Source organism: Podarcis filfolensis (assembly GCF_964270895.1).
Source record: "Podarcis filfolensis genome assembly, chromosome: 5".
Taxonomy (NCBI): domain Eukaryota; kingdom Metazoa; phylum Chordata; class Lepidosauria; order Squamata; family Lacertidae; genus Podarcis; species Podarcis filfolensis.
The window spans coordinates 30,249,805-30,268,305 of record NC_139608.1 but is presented as its reverse complement, the minus strand read 5'-3'; the positions used below and the strand labels follow the sequence as shown (position 1 = coordinate 30,268,305).

The window sequence follows — 18,501 nt, the reverse complement described above, 5'->3', positions numbered from 1 at the left end:
CTATCCCTGCATGCCCGCCGGCTGTGCCCTGCCAACCATATGGCTGGCGGGTGTGCAGCTTGCCTCCCAAGCCTCCTTGAGAGGAGAGCGATCCCTGCAGAGGCTTAGGAATGAAGCTGCGCACCACCAACCATATGACTGGCAGGCACACAGCTTCCCTCCCAAGCCTCTACAGGGATCGCTCTCCTGCAGCAGCATGGGGGAGAGTTGCACCCCACCCGATGGCTGGCAGTTTGCAGCTTCGCCCCTCCCCCGCTATCTGTGGTAATTTGGGGGTGCTAGGCAGATATTTGCACCCCAGCGCCGCATCCGCTAAAGAAATGGTAACATAAGAAATGGCAGTTTTACACATTTCTTATTTGCATTTCATAATGCTAGCTCCAATTCTTTTGTCATCTCTGTGGAAATATGAATGGCAAAGAAATCCCTAGGAACAATAAGTGGATCTGGTTTTGCCACACCTTACACATCAGAAAGACAGACAGTTGCAATCACTTTCTAACCACTTCTTTCATTTTCAAAGAACAAGAATAAAGGAATGTGACATGAAAGAGCTGCCTCTTTGAATGGCCTATCCCATACCCCAGCTTTGCTCCAGCTTTAACCACAAAAATATAGCAATGCATTTGATTCTACATCATGATCAACTGCATGGGGTGCCACGCAACAAATACCACATTTCTTCAGTATGCCTTGGGGGAGCAGTGCATAATTTCTGAGAGAGGAAAGCATTTGTCTGCCTTGGAAGGTGCACCAACTAATCTAGGGTGTGCATGAGGATTGTCCTTGGAAGAAGTGAGAAAAGGCACTCTACAGAAACTCACTCTGCTTTAAACATTCCTGGAGTTTTAACTTTGGCACAACAAATAGATGGCAGGGCTAAGTCCAGTCCAGATGCAAAAAGGAACTCTGCAGGAGAGGTCATTGGCCTAAGACTTTTCCAGCCCATCATTCCTTCAGGAGGATGAAAGTTTCATTCTTTTATTTCTCCAACCTCTGGGACCCTCCCAGCTTGTGTGGCAAGCTGGGAGATTTCTTCCTCATGGCCTGCCCACAAGAATGTGGGAAGCTGCCAATGGACAAGTATTGACCACCTCACTTCTACGGAGTCTTTCCCAGCCCTACACAGAGCAAAGGGTAGCCCATAAGAAGAAGAAATCAAAAACCACATTAAGGCAATGCTTTTATTAGACCAGAGCAGTGTGGAAACTTCCAAGTTCTCCAGAACTCTTCACGCATCTAATCACATGGAAGAGCTCAAAATCTCACACACTATTTTGTGTCATTTGGGTTGGCCCAATAAATACATTGCCCTAACGTGGATTTTGGAGTTTTCCCTGCCTACCTACTCAAGGTCCCTTTAACTAGTGCTGAAATTGTGATCTGCATGCAAAGGAGAGCTATGGACCCCTCCCTCCCCCCAAAAATACTTCCTACCTAGCATGCAAATCAGAAACCTTGCCAGGGGAAAAGGTGGCAACCCTGCCAAGGGTAGGAATCGCAAGCGTCCGGGTTGCCACATCTCTTGTTCTAACCAGGCTCCTATGCCTTTAATAGTCGCCCGACGTGAGAGACATTCGGAAGAGAAAGCTTTTCCCAGCCCGGCTGTGCAAATGTAGCGGGGAAGACCCCACCTGCTTAAACATCATGCAGCTTATCATGCACCGGAAATAAAGGAAGGAATAAATAAATTAAAAGCGGAGAGGCCGCCCCAACCCCGCCAGTCTAGCAGCGGCTCCTGCCCTCGGCAGACACGCGGCCTGCGGGAGTGCTGCGCCCCGACGCCACCTCCCTGGAGCCGCCGGCCGTCGCTCTGGCGAAGAAGATAGTCCTGGGCTCGCTCCTGGATTTGTAGCTGTACATGAAAGGCACGGTGGAGGCGAAGAGGAGCACGAGGGCGACGCCGAGGAAGATGGAGCCCGTCAGCCACTCCATCCACGCGAAGCCCAGCAGCACCATGGCCAGGAAGGTGAACACCAGGCAGACGCATCCCGCCTTCCGCCGGCAGGAGGCGCAGCAGTGGCCGTCGCCGGGGTCCTCCGAGCAAGAGGCGTCCGGGCTGCCCACGGTGATCGTGGCCGCGCCGCTGCTGCGGTCCGACGACGGCGAGGGCTGCCGGGCGGGGGGTCGGGGCACCTGCAGCAGCAGCAGGCGCTGGGCGCGCAGGTCGCGCAGCAGAGGCGCCCAGCCGCGCAGCTGCTGCAAGATGCCCTCCACCAGCTTGGTGTTGACGGGCAGGCTGTGCACGCGGCCGTCGGGCAGGGCCGTGCGGTGCCGGCACACCGGGCACGTGAGGTGGGAGTCGGGGGGAGCGCCCCGGCCGCGCGGAGAGTGCTCGCCGCCGCGCAGGTGCAGCTGCGCCAGGCAGTCCTGGCAGAAGGTGTGCAGGCACTCCAGCAGCTTGGGCGCGTGGCGCTCCAGGTCGAAGAAGTTGTAGCAGATGCGGCACTCGTACTCGCCCGAGCTGAGCAGCGCCTCGGGCTGCGGCGGCGCGGAAGGCGGCGCGGAAGGCGCCCGGATGGCAGCTTCTGCAGCAGCAGGAGGAGGAGGAGGAACAGGCTGCGCCTCGGTCCCTTTCAGCGCCTCCCCCTCCTTGCCATCCTGCCGAGCCCCTCCCTCGAGTTCGCTTGGGCTGCAGGCTTCCTGCTCTGCCTGCTGGTCCATGCTGTCCTCCTTTCCTCCGCGCATCAGGGGGCCGGGGCGGGAGATGCTCTCTTTCCCCCTCCCCGGGATTCCGCGGGCTCTTCACATGCTCAGCTGGCCGCAGTTGCGCGTGATGCTCCCCCTTCCTTCCTCTCTCCTTTGCCTGGCGAAGGAGGCTTCGGCACCCCCTCGGGATGGCTTGGATCTCAGCACGACTCCCCTCCCCTCCCCCGCCTCCGGTGCCCCTCTTAAGGCTGCTTCTCCCCAGCCCGGTGACGTCACGCGGGTAGCCCCCCTCCCGTGGCCCGAGCGGCCAGAGGCTCTCTCCGGCGGCGGCGGCGGCCCCGCCACTCCCTCTCCGAAGCGGTCGGCCTGCCTGAGCGTGAGCTCATTTCCTCGGAGAGGGAAGCCGGAAGCTGCCGCCTGGCTTAAGGGGGCGGGTTTGGGGGGAGCGCCGGCACGAGCGGAGGAAGGGGAGACGGCGGGGAGCGAGACCCGCACCGAAGTGCTGCTATGCGGACAAGGCGTTCCACCCCCATCCCGTGTGTGCGCGCGCAAGTGCTTTCAAATGCGTGTGCATATTTATATAGGTATAACAGAGAAAGGTAAAGAGGCAAGAGAGCCTCCCCCACCCCCACCAGATTAGTTGCACAATACATTAAATTCACTAATTCAAAACGCATTCAAATAAAGGTGCCCGTCCATAGCCGCCCGTGAGTGCCAGGAGGTTCCCATGCTCCTTTGGAACCTTGTGTGAAATAAAGCTTATTTAACAGCACTATTCTTTTAGAAGTGGTATGGAGAGAGCGAGAATCATAGAGTTGGAAAGACACTCCGTGGGTCATCTAGTTCAATGCAGGAATCTTTTGCCCAATGTGGGGCTTGAACACGCAACCCTGAGATGAAGAGTCTCAGGCTCTACCAACTGAGCTATATATAAACTAGTCTGAAGCACGTTTTTTGTGAAAGCTGCCTGCTTTTGTTGTTGTTTCTCTACCATTAGGTATCTTGCTGTTAATTTATCCACTAAGCCCCATGTTTGTATTATTAGCCACACTTGGTAAAAGTTTGGGTTCCGCTGTATGGATGTTTAAATAATGGCTGCACTTAATAAGTGGCTGCAAATCATGCCATGCACATAAGGGGGTAAAACAAACTTTTCATTACGATTTATAAAATTCAGTATTGTCAAAAAAGAGTGAAGAGGCGGGAAGGTAAAGGGACCCCTGACCATTAGGTCCAGTCGTGGCCGACTCTGGGGTTGCGGCGCCCATCTCACTTTATTGGCCGAGGGAGCCGGCGCACAGCTTCCGGGTCATGTGGCCAGCATGACTAAGCCGCTTCTGGTGAACCAGAGCAGCGCACGGAAACGCTGTTTACCTTCCCGCCGGAGTGGTACCTATTTATCTACTTGCATTTTGACGTGCTATTGAACTGCTAGGTTGGCAGGAGCAGGGACTGAGCAATGGGAGCTCACCCCATGGCGGGGTTTCGAACCGCTGACCTTCTGATTGGCAAGCCTTAGGCTCTGTGGTTTAACCCACAACCACCACCTAAAGGGGAACAACATTATTTTTGTTATTAATAGCACATACAATTTTGGCATGTATTTTTTTTTATTACCTTGGGCTGAGGGTAGATGTTCTAAGGCAGGGGTGCTTACACAACTACCTCCGTTTCATACACATTGCCATTTGAAGAGGGCAGAGCATTAAGCCCAGAGCCTAAAATTACCAACTGCACATCTGTATCCCTGACCCTGCAGTGATGCTGTTGCCTGCCATAGAACAGCCAGCACTAGACTTTATGGACCAAAGGTACCTTCTTATGCACCTTTTTCTGCCTCCACTGTGTAGCATTGTGACTGGTTGGTTTTCATTTTTAAAGCATATAAAACATTTTGCCCCATCTTTCTTCTAGCTGTGTTCAAGGCAGATCTTAATAAGAAAAGACTGAAACAAAATTCTAATACAAAGCAAAGAAACACAAACAAAACCCAGAATAATCCAAAGCCACAGACAACAAATAACAACATCCATTAAGACCAATTTCCAGCAACATTAGAACAATTTTCCAATCAGACTTAAAACACTTAGTGCCCAAAAGCCTTCCTAAAAATGCTTCAGGGGCATTAGCAAGAGATCAAAGCAGACTTCCCTTCAGAAAGAGTTACAGAGTTACAGAAGAAAGGATCCTTCAGATATCCTGACCCCAAACCATCAAGCAGGGATGGAGAACTTGTGGCCTTCCAGGTGTTGTTAGACTCCATCTTCCATCAGCCTCAGCCAACATCTGGATGACCACAGATTACCAATCGATGCCATACATAAAGTAATCATCAGTATTTTGATTTGAAACCAACTGGAAGCTATCATCAATAACATGGTGTTCTATGTTCCCAACAGGCAGCCTGCTGTGAATAATTTCAGGCTAACAATCCTAACCTGCCCCCATTGACAGTGCTTGGCATAATGGCTGGGCTACTACCACATCTTCAGCCCTACTGATCATAGAATCGTAGAATTGTAGAGTTAGGGACCCTGAGGATCATCTAGTCCAGCCCCCTGCAATGCAGGAATATGCAGCTGTTCCATACAGGGAACAAACCTGCAAGCTTGACTTATCAGCACCATACTCTAACCAACTGAGCTATCACAGCAGCCATGGTGGAAGGTGAAAGATCAGATGTCTTCACATGGCAGCTAAGGAAACAGCTCAGGATCTATCCCATCCCCACCCTCCAAACACCCCATCTGGGGGGTTTCCGCTGGTTCCCGCCAGCAGGGAATCTGCCAGCATGGCACTTCCCCATCTTGCAACTAGTGGGAGGCTGGCTGAGCCAGGGTAGTTGGGCAGAAGGACACCTACCAAACCCACCATCCCTAGTCCAGCACAAGGGGAGGATTGCATTGCTCTGTTATTCACTGCTTTGTGGACCTATTAAAGCTCCTGGACACAGGAGGCAGCCTCATAGAGTGTGCTGCAGTGGTCCACATTTGAAAGCGTGTGTTATTTTCAAGTTCCAGGAACTGACACACCTGGTGGAGAAGCCCAAGCTGGGCAAAGATGCATCTGGCTACAGCCATCACCTAGACACCCAAGGTTAAGTCCAGGCCCAGAACCACCCATTCCACAAATGAGGCACAAAACAGCTTAGCAGAATATCATCAAATAGTAGCAACATAAAATGTTACATGAGAGATCTTTCCGCCTTATTTGGAACACTTGCAATGGCTCACTCACTGTTGCCCTTCAATCGCACACTCCATTTCCTTGGCAGATCCCGTTCTAAAGTGCTCCCTTTACGCAAAGATGCAACCCACATCTTAACTGCAAGGGGCTCATTTATTTTAATGGAACCGAATCACACTCCATCACAGCTTTTGCTAATGTGATACAAAAAAAAAAGAATTTTAATTCTCTTGTTTGCCTTGAGGCAAAATGAATAATAAAAAACCCATTGTGACCTATCCAAAGATGGCGAAAACAAATATGAAACAGGCTATGACATGCTGTGACGGACACCCTCACTGAAGATCGGTGCTGGGTAACATGACCGATTTTGTGGGTGTGTTCATAGATTTAAAAACCCCTCCCTTTTCTAACCTCAGGAGAGGTTTATAATTAACTATTTCTGGTAATGTTTTTATTATTATTATTAAACAGCAGCAAAGTATTGTGCTTCTGTGAAGGCTGCCTGATAGCCACTCTTCCCCCATCCAGTGGGTGAAAGTATGAGAAATCACTTCTGCAACAAAACTGAATTGTTTATTTATTTACACTCTATGAGGGTTTAAAGTGTGATAGCTTCACAAGTGAGGACAAAGCTTCTTTTAAGACACACATTCATAACAGAGAATTTCAAAGCAGCACTAGTTTCCAAACCAAGTCTCAGGAAGACTTTTTCCACTGGAATAGCTATCAGTGTCCTAACTAGCAACACCCACGTAGCCCCTTCCAAGATATAGCTTCCTCTCAGGGAATCCAAACTGAGTTGCACTACCTGGCTCACCCCACTTAGATAGTCCAAGCTCCCAGCTCCCCACAGTAACATTTAGTCCCTATCTATACTCACTGACAGGTAATCCGTGTCTGAGCCCACGGAGATAGTCAGAACCCCCCAATGCCCACACTGATGGAAAGTCCCTTCTATCCTCAATAACAGATAGTCCCTATCTGAACCCTCTCAGTCAGAGACATCATCTGCCCACAGTGACAGAAAGTCCCTCTCTCTCACTCCTGATTGGCTGGTGGTTTCATCAGCTCTCGATGGTGGCTCCATCACCAGAGGCTGTCCAAGGGCCTCTCCACCACACATGCATTCTTTGAAAACTAGTATGAAACCACATGCTTTAAATACATTTTCCTAGATGTGCGGTATACTAATGGTCCCTAGTATTACTAGACAAGGAGTTCCAGAGAAAAAGCACGGCCACACAAAGGATCGATTCATTGCAATGAAACAATGGACATTATGTGGCACTTATAAAAGTGCCAGTTCCACAGACTTAAATGTTGAGAGGCTAATGTGTTCCTGTAAGCAAACTGGCCCCATTGGGCTCTGAAGGTAACACATTGGTAAGGTTATTTATAAGGATTTCAACAATTTAACCTCTCACTTCTTAACTCTACATGACACACCCCTTCCCCCCACCCAAAAAACTGAATGACATCAGAGGGTGCTTATGCTGTGTACAAAAGGACTGCAGTTATGACAGTCACAATCAAACATATTTAAATACCATAAATATTACAGAGAAAAAACAGCACACTGAAGCATGCATTCTAAGCATGGGGTGTTCCCTCCTTCTGCATAATCTAAAATGAATGTTTCAAAGGACCCTTGAATTCAAGCTCCCATGTACAGCCTTTTATTTTACAAGTTGTATACAAGCAAACCCTAGCCATAGTCACATGGCTAACAGGCTGCAGATGTTACACAGTTTTCCAAAGTTCAAATCATGCATATGAAATCTCAGATTCAGACAGGAATATTTTAGAGCATTTATAGTTTTAAATCTCAAAGCACAGCAAGCAGGACTTCAGATTAAGCAGCATTTGGAGTTTTACTTTCAAAAGGCATTACGTGTAAACCTAAGGTAGATATGTTTGGAACAGTTACAATGCAAAATATACAGGTAAATATCATCTGAGTATACACGTTCAGTTTACAGAGCTCCTTTACATAGCATTTATCCTTTATCTTTACCTTATTTATCTTTATTTATTTAGTTTAGCATTACATTTATATCCTACCTTCCCTTCAAGGAACTCAAGGCAGTAAAATACATAGTTCTCCCCCTTATTCAGACCATCCATTGAGCTTCATGAATGGAGCCGTGAACCCAGGTCCTAGTCCAATATACTGACTCACTCAAAGGGGTCAGCAAATGTACAGCACACTCTGACACAGCAGCTTGGAAACTATAGGAGCTTCAAGACACACTGAGCCATTGTCATAGTTTTCCTTGGAAAATTAGGTGGATCAAAGGCATTTCCCCCTTCCCTCTTGGAAATAAGCTGGGCGAATCGCAACTAGAACTTTGCCCACAAGGCACTCTGAGTCCCAGACCTCATTTGGTGTAGCTGCTTCTTCAGAAACAGGAATGGGGTTTACATTTGCTTTAGGCACTCATTGTTGTTCAAAGTTCTAGCAAGACTGGGAGACTCTAACCTCAGCGAGATAGCTACTGCACGCTCAAAATGTTGTACAGAAACACAATAGTCCATGTTCAATTTATTAACTTTTATCCCTGCAACTTGGTAGGTTATGAGTTTGAGGTAAGGGGTTGTTAACCAGCGGCCCTCCCATCTACAGATACATACTACAACTTCCATCATCCCTGACTTTTATCATTCTGGGTAGGAGCTGATGGCAGCTGGAGTCCCACAACAATTGGAGGGTCCCTGTTTCCCCATCCCTACTTTTGATCAACACAATGATCCATTCAAATTCCAGTGGATGCACAGCTCCAAAGTTAGAAAATTCATTAAAAAAAAAAAAAAAAGCAAATTGCATCTGTTGTGGGAGTGATAATGGGATCAGGCCACACCTGAATTGAGGCTATGACAACCCTCTTTCTTCCTCTGCTGCAGTCCTGAGGAAAATCAGCTATTTGCTTTGGTGAGGGGCTTCCTTTGATTGCAAGTCCCCACTTGCATATATTTAGCAATCTCAGTTCTTTGAGTGCTAATCCTTATGTAGTACTATATGTACCCAAAAAGGCACTGTCCATGCAGAAGAGGGAGCTTTGAGCAGGTTTAGGGGAAGCCCAAGGCTTGTAGAAGTATAGAAAGAACATCATCGGGAGGACAGAGTATACTCATTGGCAGTGGAATGCTGACTGGATGTTGCCAAGAGGGAAGGAAAACCAGGGGAGGAGTAGAAATGGACTGGATTGTCCTGGAAGAAGACAGGGCTGCAGCTAGCCAGCCATGAGCAGAAGCACTTCATGCTGCAACTTTTTGTTGCAGGTTCCCCTTGTAGATATTAATAGCAAAATCAGTTCTTCGGGTGTTGGTTCTTATGCAGCCAAAGTGTCATTACCAAGAAACAAGAAGGGGATATCAACACATTTAGGAGAAGTACAAAAAATATTTAGGGAGAAAAACTATGGGGCAAATGTCTTTCCCACCAAAAAACAAAATGTCTGACTGCTGGTGAGAAGAAGAGAAAGGAGTGGAACCCTGAAGAGGAGCATTGCCACACTGCAAGATGTCATACATACACATTTATGTACATTTTCTACAATGTAACTCATGCTATAAGATGCTGTTTTTGTAGATGCATCTATATACCTTGTGGATTTTTGCATGAAAATGTTAATGATTTATATGAATGTTTAATGGTGTTTATGTTTTTAAGTATAAACCGGTTTGAAATCTTGGTAACAAGTGAGTAATAAACCTATTAACAACAACAACAACAACAACAACAACACTGATAATTCTCTATATGGAGACAAATCCCTTTAATTTCTGATTTCAGCAGTCTTTTAAAAGTTCATTTTCTTCTCTCACAGGGCAGAAGTGAGAACTGGCCAGAGAAATCAATGGAGAAATCAAATATTTTACTGTATTTGTGATCAGGCTCCAGCCTGTTCACCCCAAAACAAAAAGGTACAAGCAAAAATAAAAGTTCACATTTATTTTATGTGAAACATTTGATTTTTTGATTTTTTTTTATTTAGTTGTGGAATATTTTAAAGTGTGCCTTTTCTGCAGGCAAGGCAGTGGAGCACTGAAACTGACTTGGAAGGACTGCGTTACACTTTGCATGAGCTGTTTTTTGACTGTGAATGAGCCTCAGCCCCACTTCTTACCAGCAATATTAACAGTAGACTACAGTGCAAAGCCATCTCAAACTAGTGTCTCTGAGAGCAGCTCCCCAGCCTTCAATAGGGACATAATAGAGCGGACTACCTTACACAGTTGCACTGTAACCTAGGCTGACTCCCAACTTGTAGCAGGCGATATGATGTAACTGGGCAACATGGGAAGGTTGTTGTACACAATGAATTCAGCTCCAAACTGCAATATAATTTCAGTATTGACAGGGCTGTTGTAAACCATTATCTCTCAGCCACAACCCCTTCCAACACGGGAATGGATGCTTTTGCATTAGTATTTGCAATAGCAGGGCAATTTTTCAAAGGATGATGATGATGATGATAAAGAAATGGCTTAAATGCCTCTCTTTTTATTATTTGTCTGGAGATGGAAACACATTAAACTCTGTTCCATTGATTTCTACGGTTATCTCCCACTTGTACTGGAGGGGTGGGGTTCATATTACAATGAGAGCCAGAAAATGGGAACCACCCAAAGTCTTGTGGCATTTTCAAAATTAACATATTTATTATAGATCATCTGCTGCCTTAGACGGAGCATAAAGTGCCCCTCTCCCAATTCAGGGTGCACAGTCGAGTGATTTTGGCAGCTTAGGCAGAAACACCAGCATGGACCTCTTCCCCCCTCCCTGGCAATAAAAAAACCGCAGCAATCGTTGCTGAGTGTACATGGCACCCCTAATAGGGCCAGCCTATTGGGCAGAGTGAGGTGTGGGCAGGGAGCAAGGGGATGGTGCTGAAGGGCAGAGCTGTGCATGCCATCCAGCCCCGTCCTACCCTGGCCAACACACTTTAAGCTAGTCTGCTGTCCCTTCAGCAGTGCTGAAGTACAATGCGGCTGCTAGCCTGGTTGGTTTCTGTGCATGAAATGGAAAGGCTTCCTGTAGGCATTCAGCTGGCCACCGTGAGAATAGGAAGCTGGTCTGCGATGGGCCATTGACCTGATCTGACAGGTCTCTTCTTACGCTCTTTGCCTAACGGTAGGGCCGGTCCCCATTAAGCCCTTACGGGCCAGAAGTCCACCAGCACATCTTCTGATGCAAGAACCTAAAAGGGAAGGACCAGGCAGGGTGGGCAAGGAGGGGATTCCCTCTGGTATCTCCTAATCTCTGTGTAGCAGAGGATGAGGCAACAGGGCAGGATGCAGCAGAGGGAGGCCCCCAGGAATAGGACCCACGGGCTCCAGTTCCACAGCAGAGCGCTAATGAACGCTATGGAGAAGAACGCCCCGAAGAGGAGGCAGAAGGCGACCCACACCCAAGGAATTTTCTCCACGAGCCTCTGGGGGCGCCCGTGGCAAGTGTGGCATCCCGAGCCCGGCTCCGCTTCTCCGTCGGGAACTGAAGAAGGAAGCGGCTGGGGCGCCGTCCCGTCGCCGCTGCTCCTGCCGCCGCCCTGGTCCGGCAGGGGGCGCTGCTGGGCAGGCTGGGCCGCCGCTTGCGAAGGCCGAACAGGCTGCAAGGGCTTTGGAGGCAGCGGGCAGCTTGTGGCGGCCAGTGCGCGGTCGACGGGCAGGTTGGACACGCGGCCGTCTGGCAGGGCTGTCCGGTGCCTGCAGAGCGGGCAAGTGATGGTGGCCGCGCCGGGGTTACTGTGGCGGAGGCCGCGCCTGCAGCGCTCGGCTTGATGTACCTGGCTCAGGCAATCGAGGCAGAAAGTGTGGAGGCACTCGAGCTGTCGCGGCGGGCGGCACTCCACGTCGAAAGGGCTGTAGCAGATTCGGCATTCCTCCGTCCTGGGAGGGGCGGACACCCCCGTGGGCTCCCCTTGGGGACCTTCCGGCTCCCCATCCGGACCTGCTTTTGCCTTCAAGCTGTTGCCGCCGCAATCGTCTGCGGTGTCGTCCATCGTCTCATCCGAGGGGGTGGGGCGCCTCTCAGGAAACCCCCTGCCCTGCTCGGCCTTCCTCTCGGCTGGCTTGGCTTCACGGGAAAAGGGGGTGGTGGGAAAAACCACAGCTCCGTGGCTGGAAAAGCAAATGCTGGGCGGGGGGATATTGGCGGCGGAGGGGCGCTGAAGCCAAAACAGGTGGTCGTCTCTCTCCCTCCCTCTCTCAATGCATTTCAGGTTGCGTGGTTCCCCCTCCCCCGTCACTGCTTCCGGGTCTCTTGGATCGTATAGCGGTCCTTTCCAAGTGTAGCCACAGGAGGCTCCCCCTCCCCATCCATCATGAGCTGGTCGATGATGTCATTCGAGGGGGTTCTGCATGGATTACGGACATGCCAAGCAGTGATTCCAGCGTCAATTCCCGGAAACGATCGTTCACGATGTAACCCTTCCATCTCCTTCCTTCCCCTGCGGATAGAAAGCCTGCATGTGGCAAGGATTTTGGTGGTTGTTTTTAAAAAACAAAACACACACACACATTTGAATTTCGATAAAGGAGGGCTGTCTCTCCGGATGTTCTGTAAAAGTGTGCAATATGTGTTTATCTTCTGGAACCCCTCCTAAAATCTGAAGGTGGGAAGGAGGCACAGAAAATCACCCACATATGACGCTGAGGCACTCAAGGCAGGACTGGGGAACCTACCGCCCTCCAGATGTTGTTGGAGTCCAACTCACATCATCATAGAATTGGAAGGGACCCTGAGGGTCATCTAGTCCAACCCCCTGCAATGCAAGAATTTCAACTAGCTCATACATGACAGGGGGACATCCAACCTCTGCCTAAAAACCTCCAAGGATGGAGAGTCACAACCTCACATAGAAGTCTCTTCCACTGTCAAACAGCTCTTACTGTCATAAAGTTCTTCCTAGTGTTCAGTCAGTATCTCCTTTCTTGTAATTTGAATTCATTGGTTCCGGTCACAACCTCCAGAGCAGGAGAAAACAAGCTTGCACCATCTTTCATATGGTAGCCCTTTAGATATTTGAAGATGGCTACCATATCTCCTCTCTCTCTCCTCTGGCCAGGGAAGACGAGAGTTGAAGTACACCACCACCACAGGGCCACAGGTTTCCATCCCTCTGAGAGTGCACAGTAGGAAGAGCATTGTGGTTCGTTTTGGCTCCCATCCACATTCTTTCAATTCTGCCTTACTACTCATGTGGTTCAAAGAGCTGCCCCTTCAATATTATTAAAGCAGCCAAACCTTCAATCAAATCCAGTGTACCTGTGCATCCTCTGCCCCATCTTGTTGGATGAAAGTGGCATTCAGATCCTGAATAGCTAAACCTGGTTTGCATCTGCAGCACTGGTAGATGTCGTAACCATACTATGACATCTTGATTTGTGTCCCTGTGCTTGGTTGACCAAGTCTTATTACTTCTTCGCACATTACTCCTGAAAGATACACTTTCTCCTTGTGATGGGGAGGAGGGGATTCATATGAGAAATGAAACTTTTTGTGTTGATTTCAGAGAAAAGATGCACAAGCTTAAACATTGTTTCTGTTCTGACCAAAGAGTTCTGACCAAAATTTGTCAATGAAAGACCTCTGTAAACAGGGATTAGGAGCACAGGAAAGTTGCCTTTCCTGGGACAGACCAGCTGGCCATCCAGCTAGCAGGAGCAGTTGGGTCCCAACAACATCTGGGGACCCAAGGTTGAGAAAGGCTGGTCTACACTAACTTGAAGAAGGGTTCCTGAGTTCCAACTGAGAGTCTGTCCCTGGCCCACTTGGAAATCTCCTGAGTTTCAGGTAGGTGGTCCCTTCCAACCCTGCCTCAGGATGTTGGAGATTTGACCTGGGACCTTTTGCATGGAAAGCATGAGCTCTACCACTGGGCTATAGTCCTTCTTCAAGGTTGGGGCGAATTCTGTGATGAAACCTAAATAAAGGCTAGCATGCTCTGTCCAACAGATTATCACAAAATGATTTTTACATTAAATAAACCAGTTAGAGGTTTTCCATGATTATAATAGAAACAAATAAATAAATAGACAGACAGACAGACAGACAGACAGACAGACAGACAGATGGATGGATGGCCTGGATAGTCATTTTAGGATGAAGTAAGTTCAACAGGTAAGTACAAATGCTGTTCCCAACCTATTATGATTTTGGATGTGCCGTTTATTGAGAATGAGCCTATCATTGATAAACAAATTGACTTCGCTTTCTCAAAGATGACAAACAGCCGTTGCTTCTTTGTCCCAGAATCCAAGGGTGTGACCTAATATTTGTAGCACCTGGGATGAACTTTTTCAGCCTACTGTCTCCTTCTTGGGCCTAAATCTACAAGCTGATCTCATGGATGCAACACCAGCTTTACACCCATCTCCCCCTTCTTGTGTAGCATCTTCCCTAACTATAAGATCTGGAGAACGTGAAAACTTGTCACATTTTAGGGATATTTGGGACATTCCCAAGAAAGATATTCCCTAGCTGCGCATTTTGGAATTCTTTTCTTAATTCAGCCTAATGCAGCTACTTTTGCTCTCTTTTTCATTGGTTGTGGACTTTAATGAGAGAATATTAATGCTGCTTTGTGGTTGGTAGGCTTGGAAGATGGAAGGTGCAGAGAAACAGTTTGATGGGAGTTTGAATCTGAGCAGCTGGGTTTTTAGTTAGATGGCTTTCGAAGAGGATTAGACAGGTTCATGGAGGACAAGGCCAGCTATTGCTACTAGCCACTACCTCCACAGTCAGACGCACTGACACTTCTGAAAACCAGTTGCTGGAAAACACAGGAGGGGAGAGGGTTCTTGTGCTGGGGTCCTGTTTGTGGACTTCCCACAGGCATCTGGTTGTCCATTGTGAATACAGGATGCTGGACTAGATAGGCCACTGGCATGATCCAGCAAACTCCTCTTATGTTCTTAGCTGGACTGTAAAAAGCCTGGGAGGCTGCAGGAATCCTACTGTTCCGGGAATCTGATGTGGAAACAGTGGGCGGTTTTAAACTAAATGGTTATGCCTGTACAATCACTTCTAGCTGTGCAATGTAACTTCTTCACACACACCCTAAATATGCTATTGGGTTTCTCCAACCCTCTGGAGCAGATTCAGGGACACAAAGTGAGAAAGAAATAAAACCCTGTAATGCTAACTCCGGGCTTTTCATTGCTTGGGGAAATGAGAAGCGCATTACTACACATAACAGGAATGAACAACACGCACTTTCCGTCATTTTATTTTCTTAATACAGTACATGGTTTGTTTCTTTTTAAATGGCTTATTGCATGATCCAGGGAGTATCCTCCTAACTGGATTTAGAATTGCAGGAAAAGAACCGGGATTGCAAAGGAAGAAGGATTGAATGTGCTACCATTCCCACCTCAACAACCACACCCCAACCACAGCCGCTGGCAGCAAAGGAGCACCAGGGACTTCTTACTCATGAGTAGGCCGATGACTCTGGGGCTGAAGATGTATGCTGCATCATTGTTCTTCAACCCAAACCAAAGCTTTTTACACTGGCGCCCGGGGACTGGCAAATGGCTCCATCTCCTCCTCTGACAGTTCCTGGGGTTCTTCATTGGATATCAACCCAGAAAGCCACTGAAAGGGATGCTCAGCATTGGATTTAGGGGGCCTTCCTTCTCCTCAAGATCTTTGACCCACAGGGTGCCTGGTTCATTCTCTGAGGCATCAGTGTCTGGCCCTGGTCAGAGCTAGGCATGGCAGCTTACCATTGAATAGGTACGGACAGGAGGCTAAAATAAAGCAAATCCACATGCTAGCTAAGCTGATTCAGCGAGCCTTGCTGTCTCTCTCTGAGGTGCACAGTTCACGTAGACACTTCTGGGAAGGGATGTGTCATGTGGTTTGCTGGTCCCAGCTGAGCCAGTGGAAAGAGTCTTGCCGTCTCACCTCTTCTGCACATAATGCAGGCAGATAGAAATAATTCTTTATCAACCAGAGAGACCTCTGCTTTTGATTTATTTTGTAGCAATTTATTTATTTCACACACATACCACCTTTATCTTCCAATAATATCAAGGTTGTTTATGTGAGGAGCTCATTCTACAGTCGAGTAGGACCCTGGTAGAGACACATGCCCGACTGGCATGTTCTCTCCCTCCTGGTCGTTCGTTCAGGAGCTTCATAAGCTTTCTTCAGCCCGAACATCACAGCAACCGATGCCAACAGACACTGGCACACTTAGGGATCCACAAAGTCTTCACAGCTTGTGTAACAAACCTCAGCAACTCAGCATTTTGGCTAATCTACTGTATTTACATATAAACACACACGGAGCACTGCAACATGGCTCCCTCTCTCTCTAGCATCAGACAGCAAAGAGAAAAAGAACAAAGGACAATAGTCTTACTTCACGGAACACAGTAACACAAACATCGTGTCTCTGTCACTTCCCACTCTGTGGAGTCAAAACATACACCGTCATGTGATAGACAACAATCCCATGACTGCAATCATGGAGCAGGAATTCTAACAGTTTACACGGTTCTCCTTCTCCACATTTCATCCTCACAACAACCCTGAAAAGTAGGCTAGGCTGAGAGATGGTGACTGGCTCAAGGTCACCCAGTGAGCTTCATGGCTGAGTGGGGATCCTAACCCTGATCTCCAAAGTCATCGTCCAACACTCTAACCATTACATCACAGTGTTTTACTGTGAACCAAGGAAGACATCAGACACTCTTGGAAGATATTTTTGTGATTGAGGAACCACTCATTTATATTCTGCCTTTTTGCTGCTTGACTGCATGACTTGACCACAGCTAGAGTTTATGTGGTGACGGGGAACCTTCCTTATCTTTTATTCATGATATTTACTCACAGTTCCAAGAATGAGAAAAGGGGCATAACTGCCTTGTGATGAGTATAATGGCTACCTCAGTATTTTCATCCCATATATTACAAGTCCTAAGTGCTCGCAATGATCTACATGATGAACTTCTGCTTCTGTCTATAAACATGCATATTCCAGAATAATTTATAGTTAAAACTGCTTTTGGGCATCATTTCCCATGTTTGGGACACAAGTGTGCACACACCTAACTGGATTTTGAATTGCAGGAAAAGAACTGTGACTGCAAAGGAAGAAGGATTAAATATGTCAATATTCCCATAAGCCCTCCATATATATTATTCAGTATCGTCTCATTCATTCCACTGCTTAAACTTTACGAATGGCAGCTGAGCCTGACTTTCCATTCTCTCCCTTTACGCTCAGTACTGAGCTATTTTTGAAAGCCTGAAAATAAAACCTTTTATAGCTCAGTTGCTTTTCCAATTCATGATGGCCTCGGCTTTTCCATAAGATTTTCTCATTCATCCAAACAAGTATTCATTTGCTCTTGGCTGTGCATATCATTGCAATCTTTGCTGGAGAAACATGCAAAGGGAACATTTGTCATTTGGGCTCTCAGTTCCCACAATTTGTCTTCTTAATTCAGAAAGCAGTTGGCTCCATATGTTCCAGAGAAAATCTCCAAAAGCTGTTATGAATAGGCTGAGAAAATTCAAGGCAGAGGACTCTAGCTTTGCAGAGAGGCAGGAAGTATTTGGACCATATGATGGTTTCAGAGCCAGTCTCATCCATGAATTTGAACAATGAAATCTTATTTGTATGAACATCTTTGTATAGCATTATTTGAATAAACATCTGCGTGTGTCTGGATGCAGAAATTGAGAAATAGAGGGGTTGAGCAGGGTAGGAGCTTTCTGTTGTTGGTTGAGAAGAACAGAACAGACTCCTCACCCCTAAACATGGGCTAAGATTTGTAGTTGTTGTGCACTTATTTCAAACAGCTTTGTCTGCAATTGAGTCTTGCCCATCTGTGGTTGTTCAGAAAGAGGATGATGATCCAAGTCTGATCAACCAACAGCCAGCCCTATCAATTGACAGAGTAAGGAAGCTGTCTCAGGTAGCAGTTATGGAGGAAAGGGGTTTTCAGCAGCCTCCCTCTGAACTCCCTAAAATAAGCTGTTACTCTCAGGTATGGCGTAGGACGCTGTCCCATCACCAGTGCTGAAGTAAGATTCAGCTACTCATTTGTATGTGGAATTGGCTAGGGTGCCATCTTGTCCTTCTCTCCAGGTGGCAATGAACTGTGAGCAGGTCCTGGTTCAACCACTCTTTGCTGCTGAAGCAGTCATGGAGACTGGATTGCAGAGAAGAAGAACACAACTTGCCATTGCATTCTTCTCCAGTGTTCTACAAGAGAGGTGAACAGCCTCAAGCCACACCCATCCCTGGACCAGTCAAGGTTTTGTTTTGTTTTTTAAATCATCCAGATGCTTTGTTATCCCAGCTCCAATGGAGGAGAATCCTTGTATCAACTACTTAGAACAGGTTTGGCATTTTTTGTCCTCTGATTTCAGTCTGAGCCTTTGATGACCTCTGCATGAATTCTGCTCCAGCTTGAGTGGTGGTGGTGAGGCTTGGCTTTAAATGTAAACTATTTCAAATTTCTCCTCCCATCCCTAGTAGGGTGTAGGATCTTTGATGCACTTACCTATGAGGCGGCCAAGGGGACTCTGTGAGTGTCCTTTCATTCTTCAAATAATATCACAGGAACATAGCAATGTGGGAAGGAAGGTGCTTTATACAGAATGAAACCATTGGTCTGTCTAGCTCAGTACTTTCTACACGGACT

The 18,501-nt window shown here is 47.6% G+C and overlaps 2 protein-coding genes across 2 annotated transcripts; both read right to left on the bottom strand.

The window, feature by feature from the left end:
* Positions 1-491: 491 nt before the first annotated feature.
* LOC310763163 (RING finger protein 228-like) lies at positions 492-3,029 on the bottom strand. Its single transcript, XM_083614973.1, has one exon. The coding sequence runs from the start codon at positions 2,686-2,688 to the stop codon at positions 1,726-1,728; it is 963 nt and encodes a 320-aa protein (XP_083471099.1). The 5' UTR covers positions 2,689-3,029; the 3' UTR covers positions 492-1,725.
* A 4,469-nt stretch (positions 3,030-7,498) lies between these two features.
* LOC310762673 (uncharacterized protein) lies at positions 7,499-12,218 on the bottom strand. The gene has a single exon (XM_083614000.1). The coding sequence runs from the start codon at positions 11,838-11,840 to the stop codon at positions 11,040-11,042; it is 801 nt and encodes a 266-aa protein (XP_083470126.1). The 5' UTR covers positions 11,841-12,218; the 3' UTR covers positions 7,499-11,039.
* Positions 12,219-18,501: the final 6,283 nt, after the last annotated feature.

Bases quoted from the DNA above. Each gene is read 5' to 3' on its own strand.
- LOC310763163 (XM_083614973.1), bottom strand. From the start codon at position 2,688: ATGCGCGGAGGAAAGGAGGACAGCATGGACCAGCAGGCAGAGCAGGAA.
- LOC310762673 (XM_083614000.1), bottom strand. From the start codon at position 11,840: ATGGACGACACCGCAGACGATTGCGGCGGCAACAGCTTGAAGGCAAAA.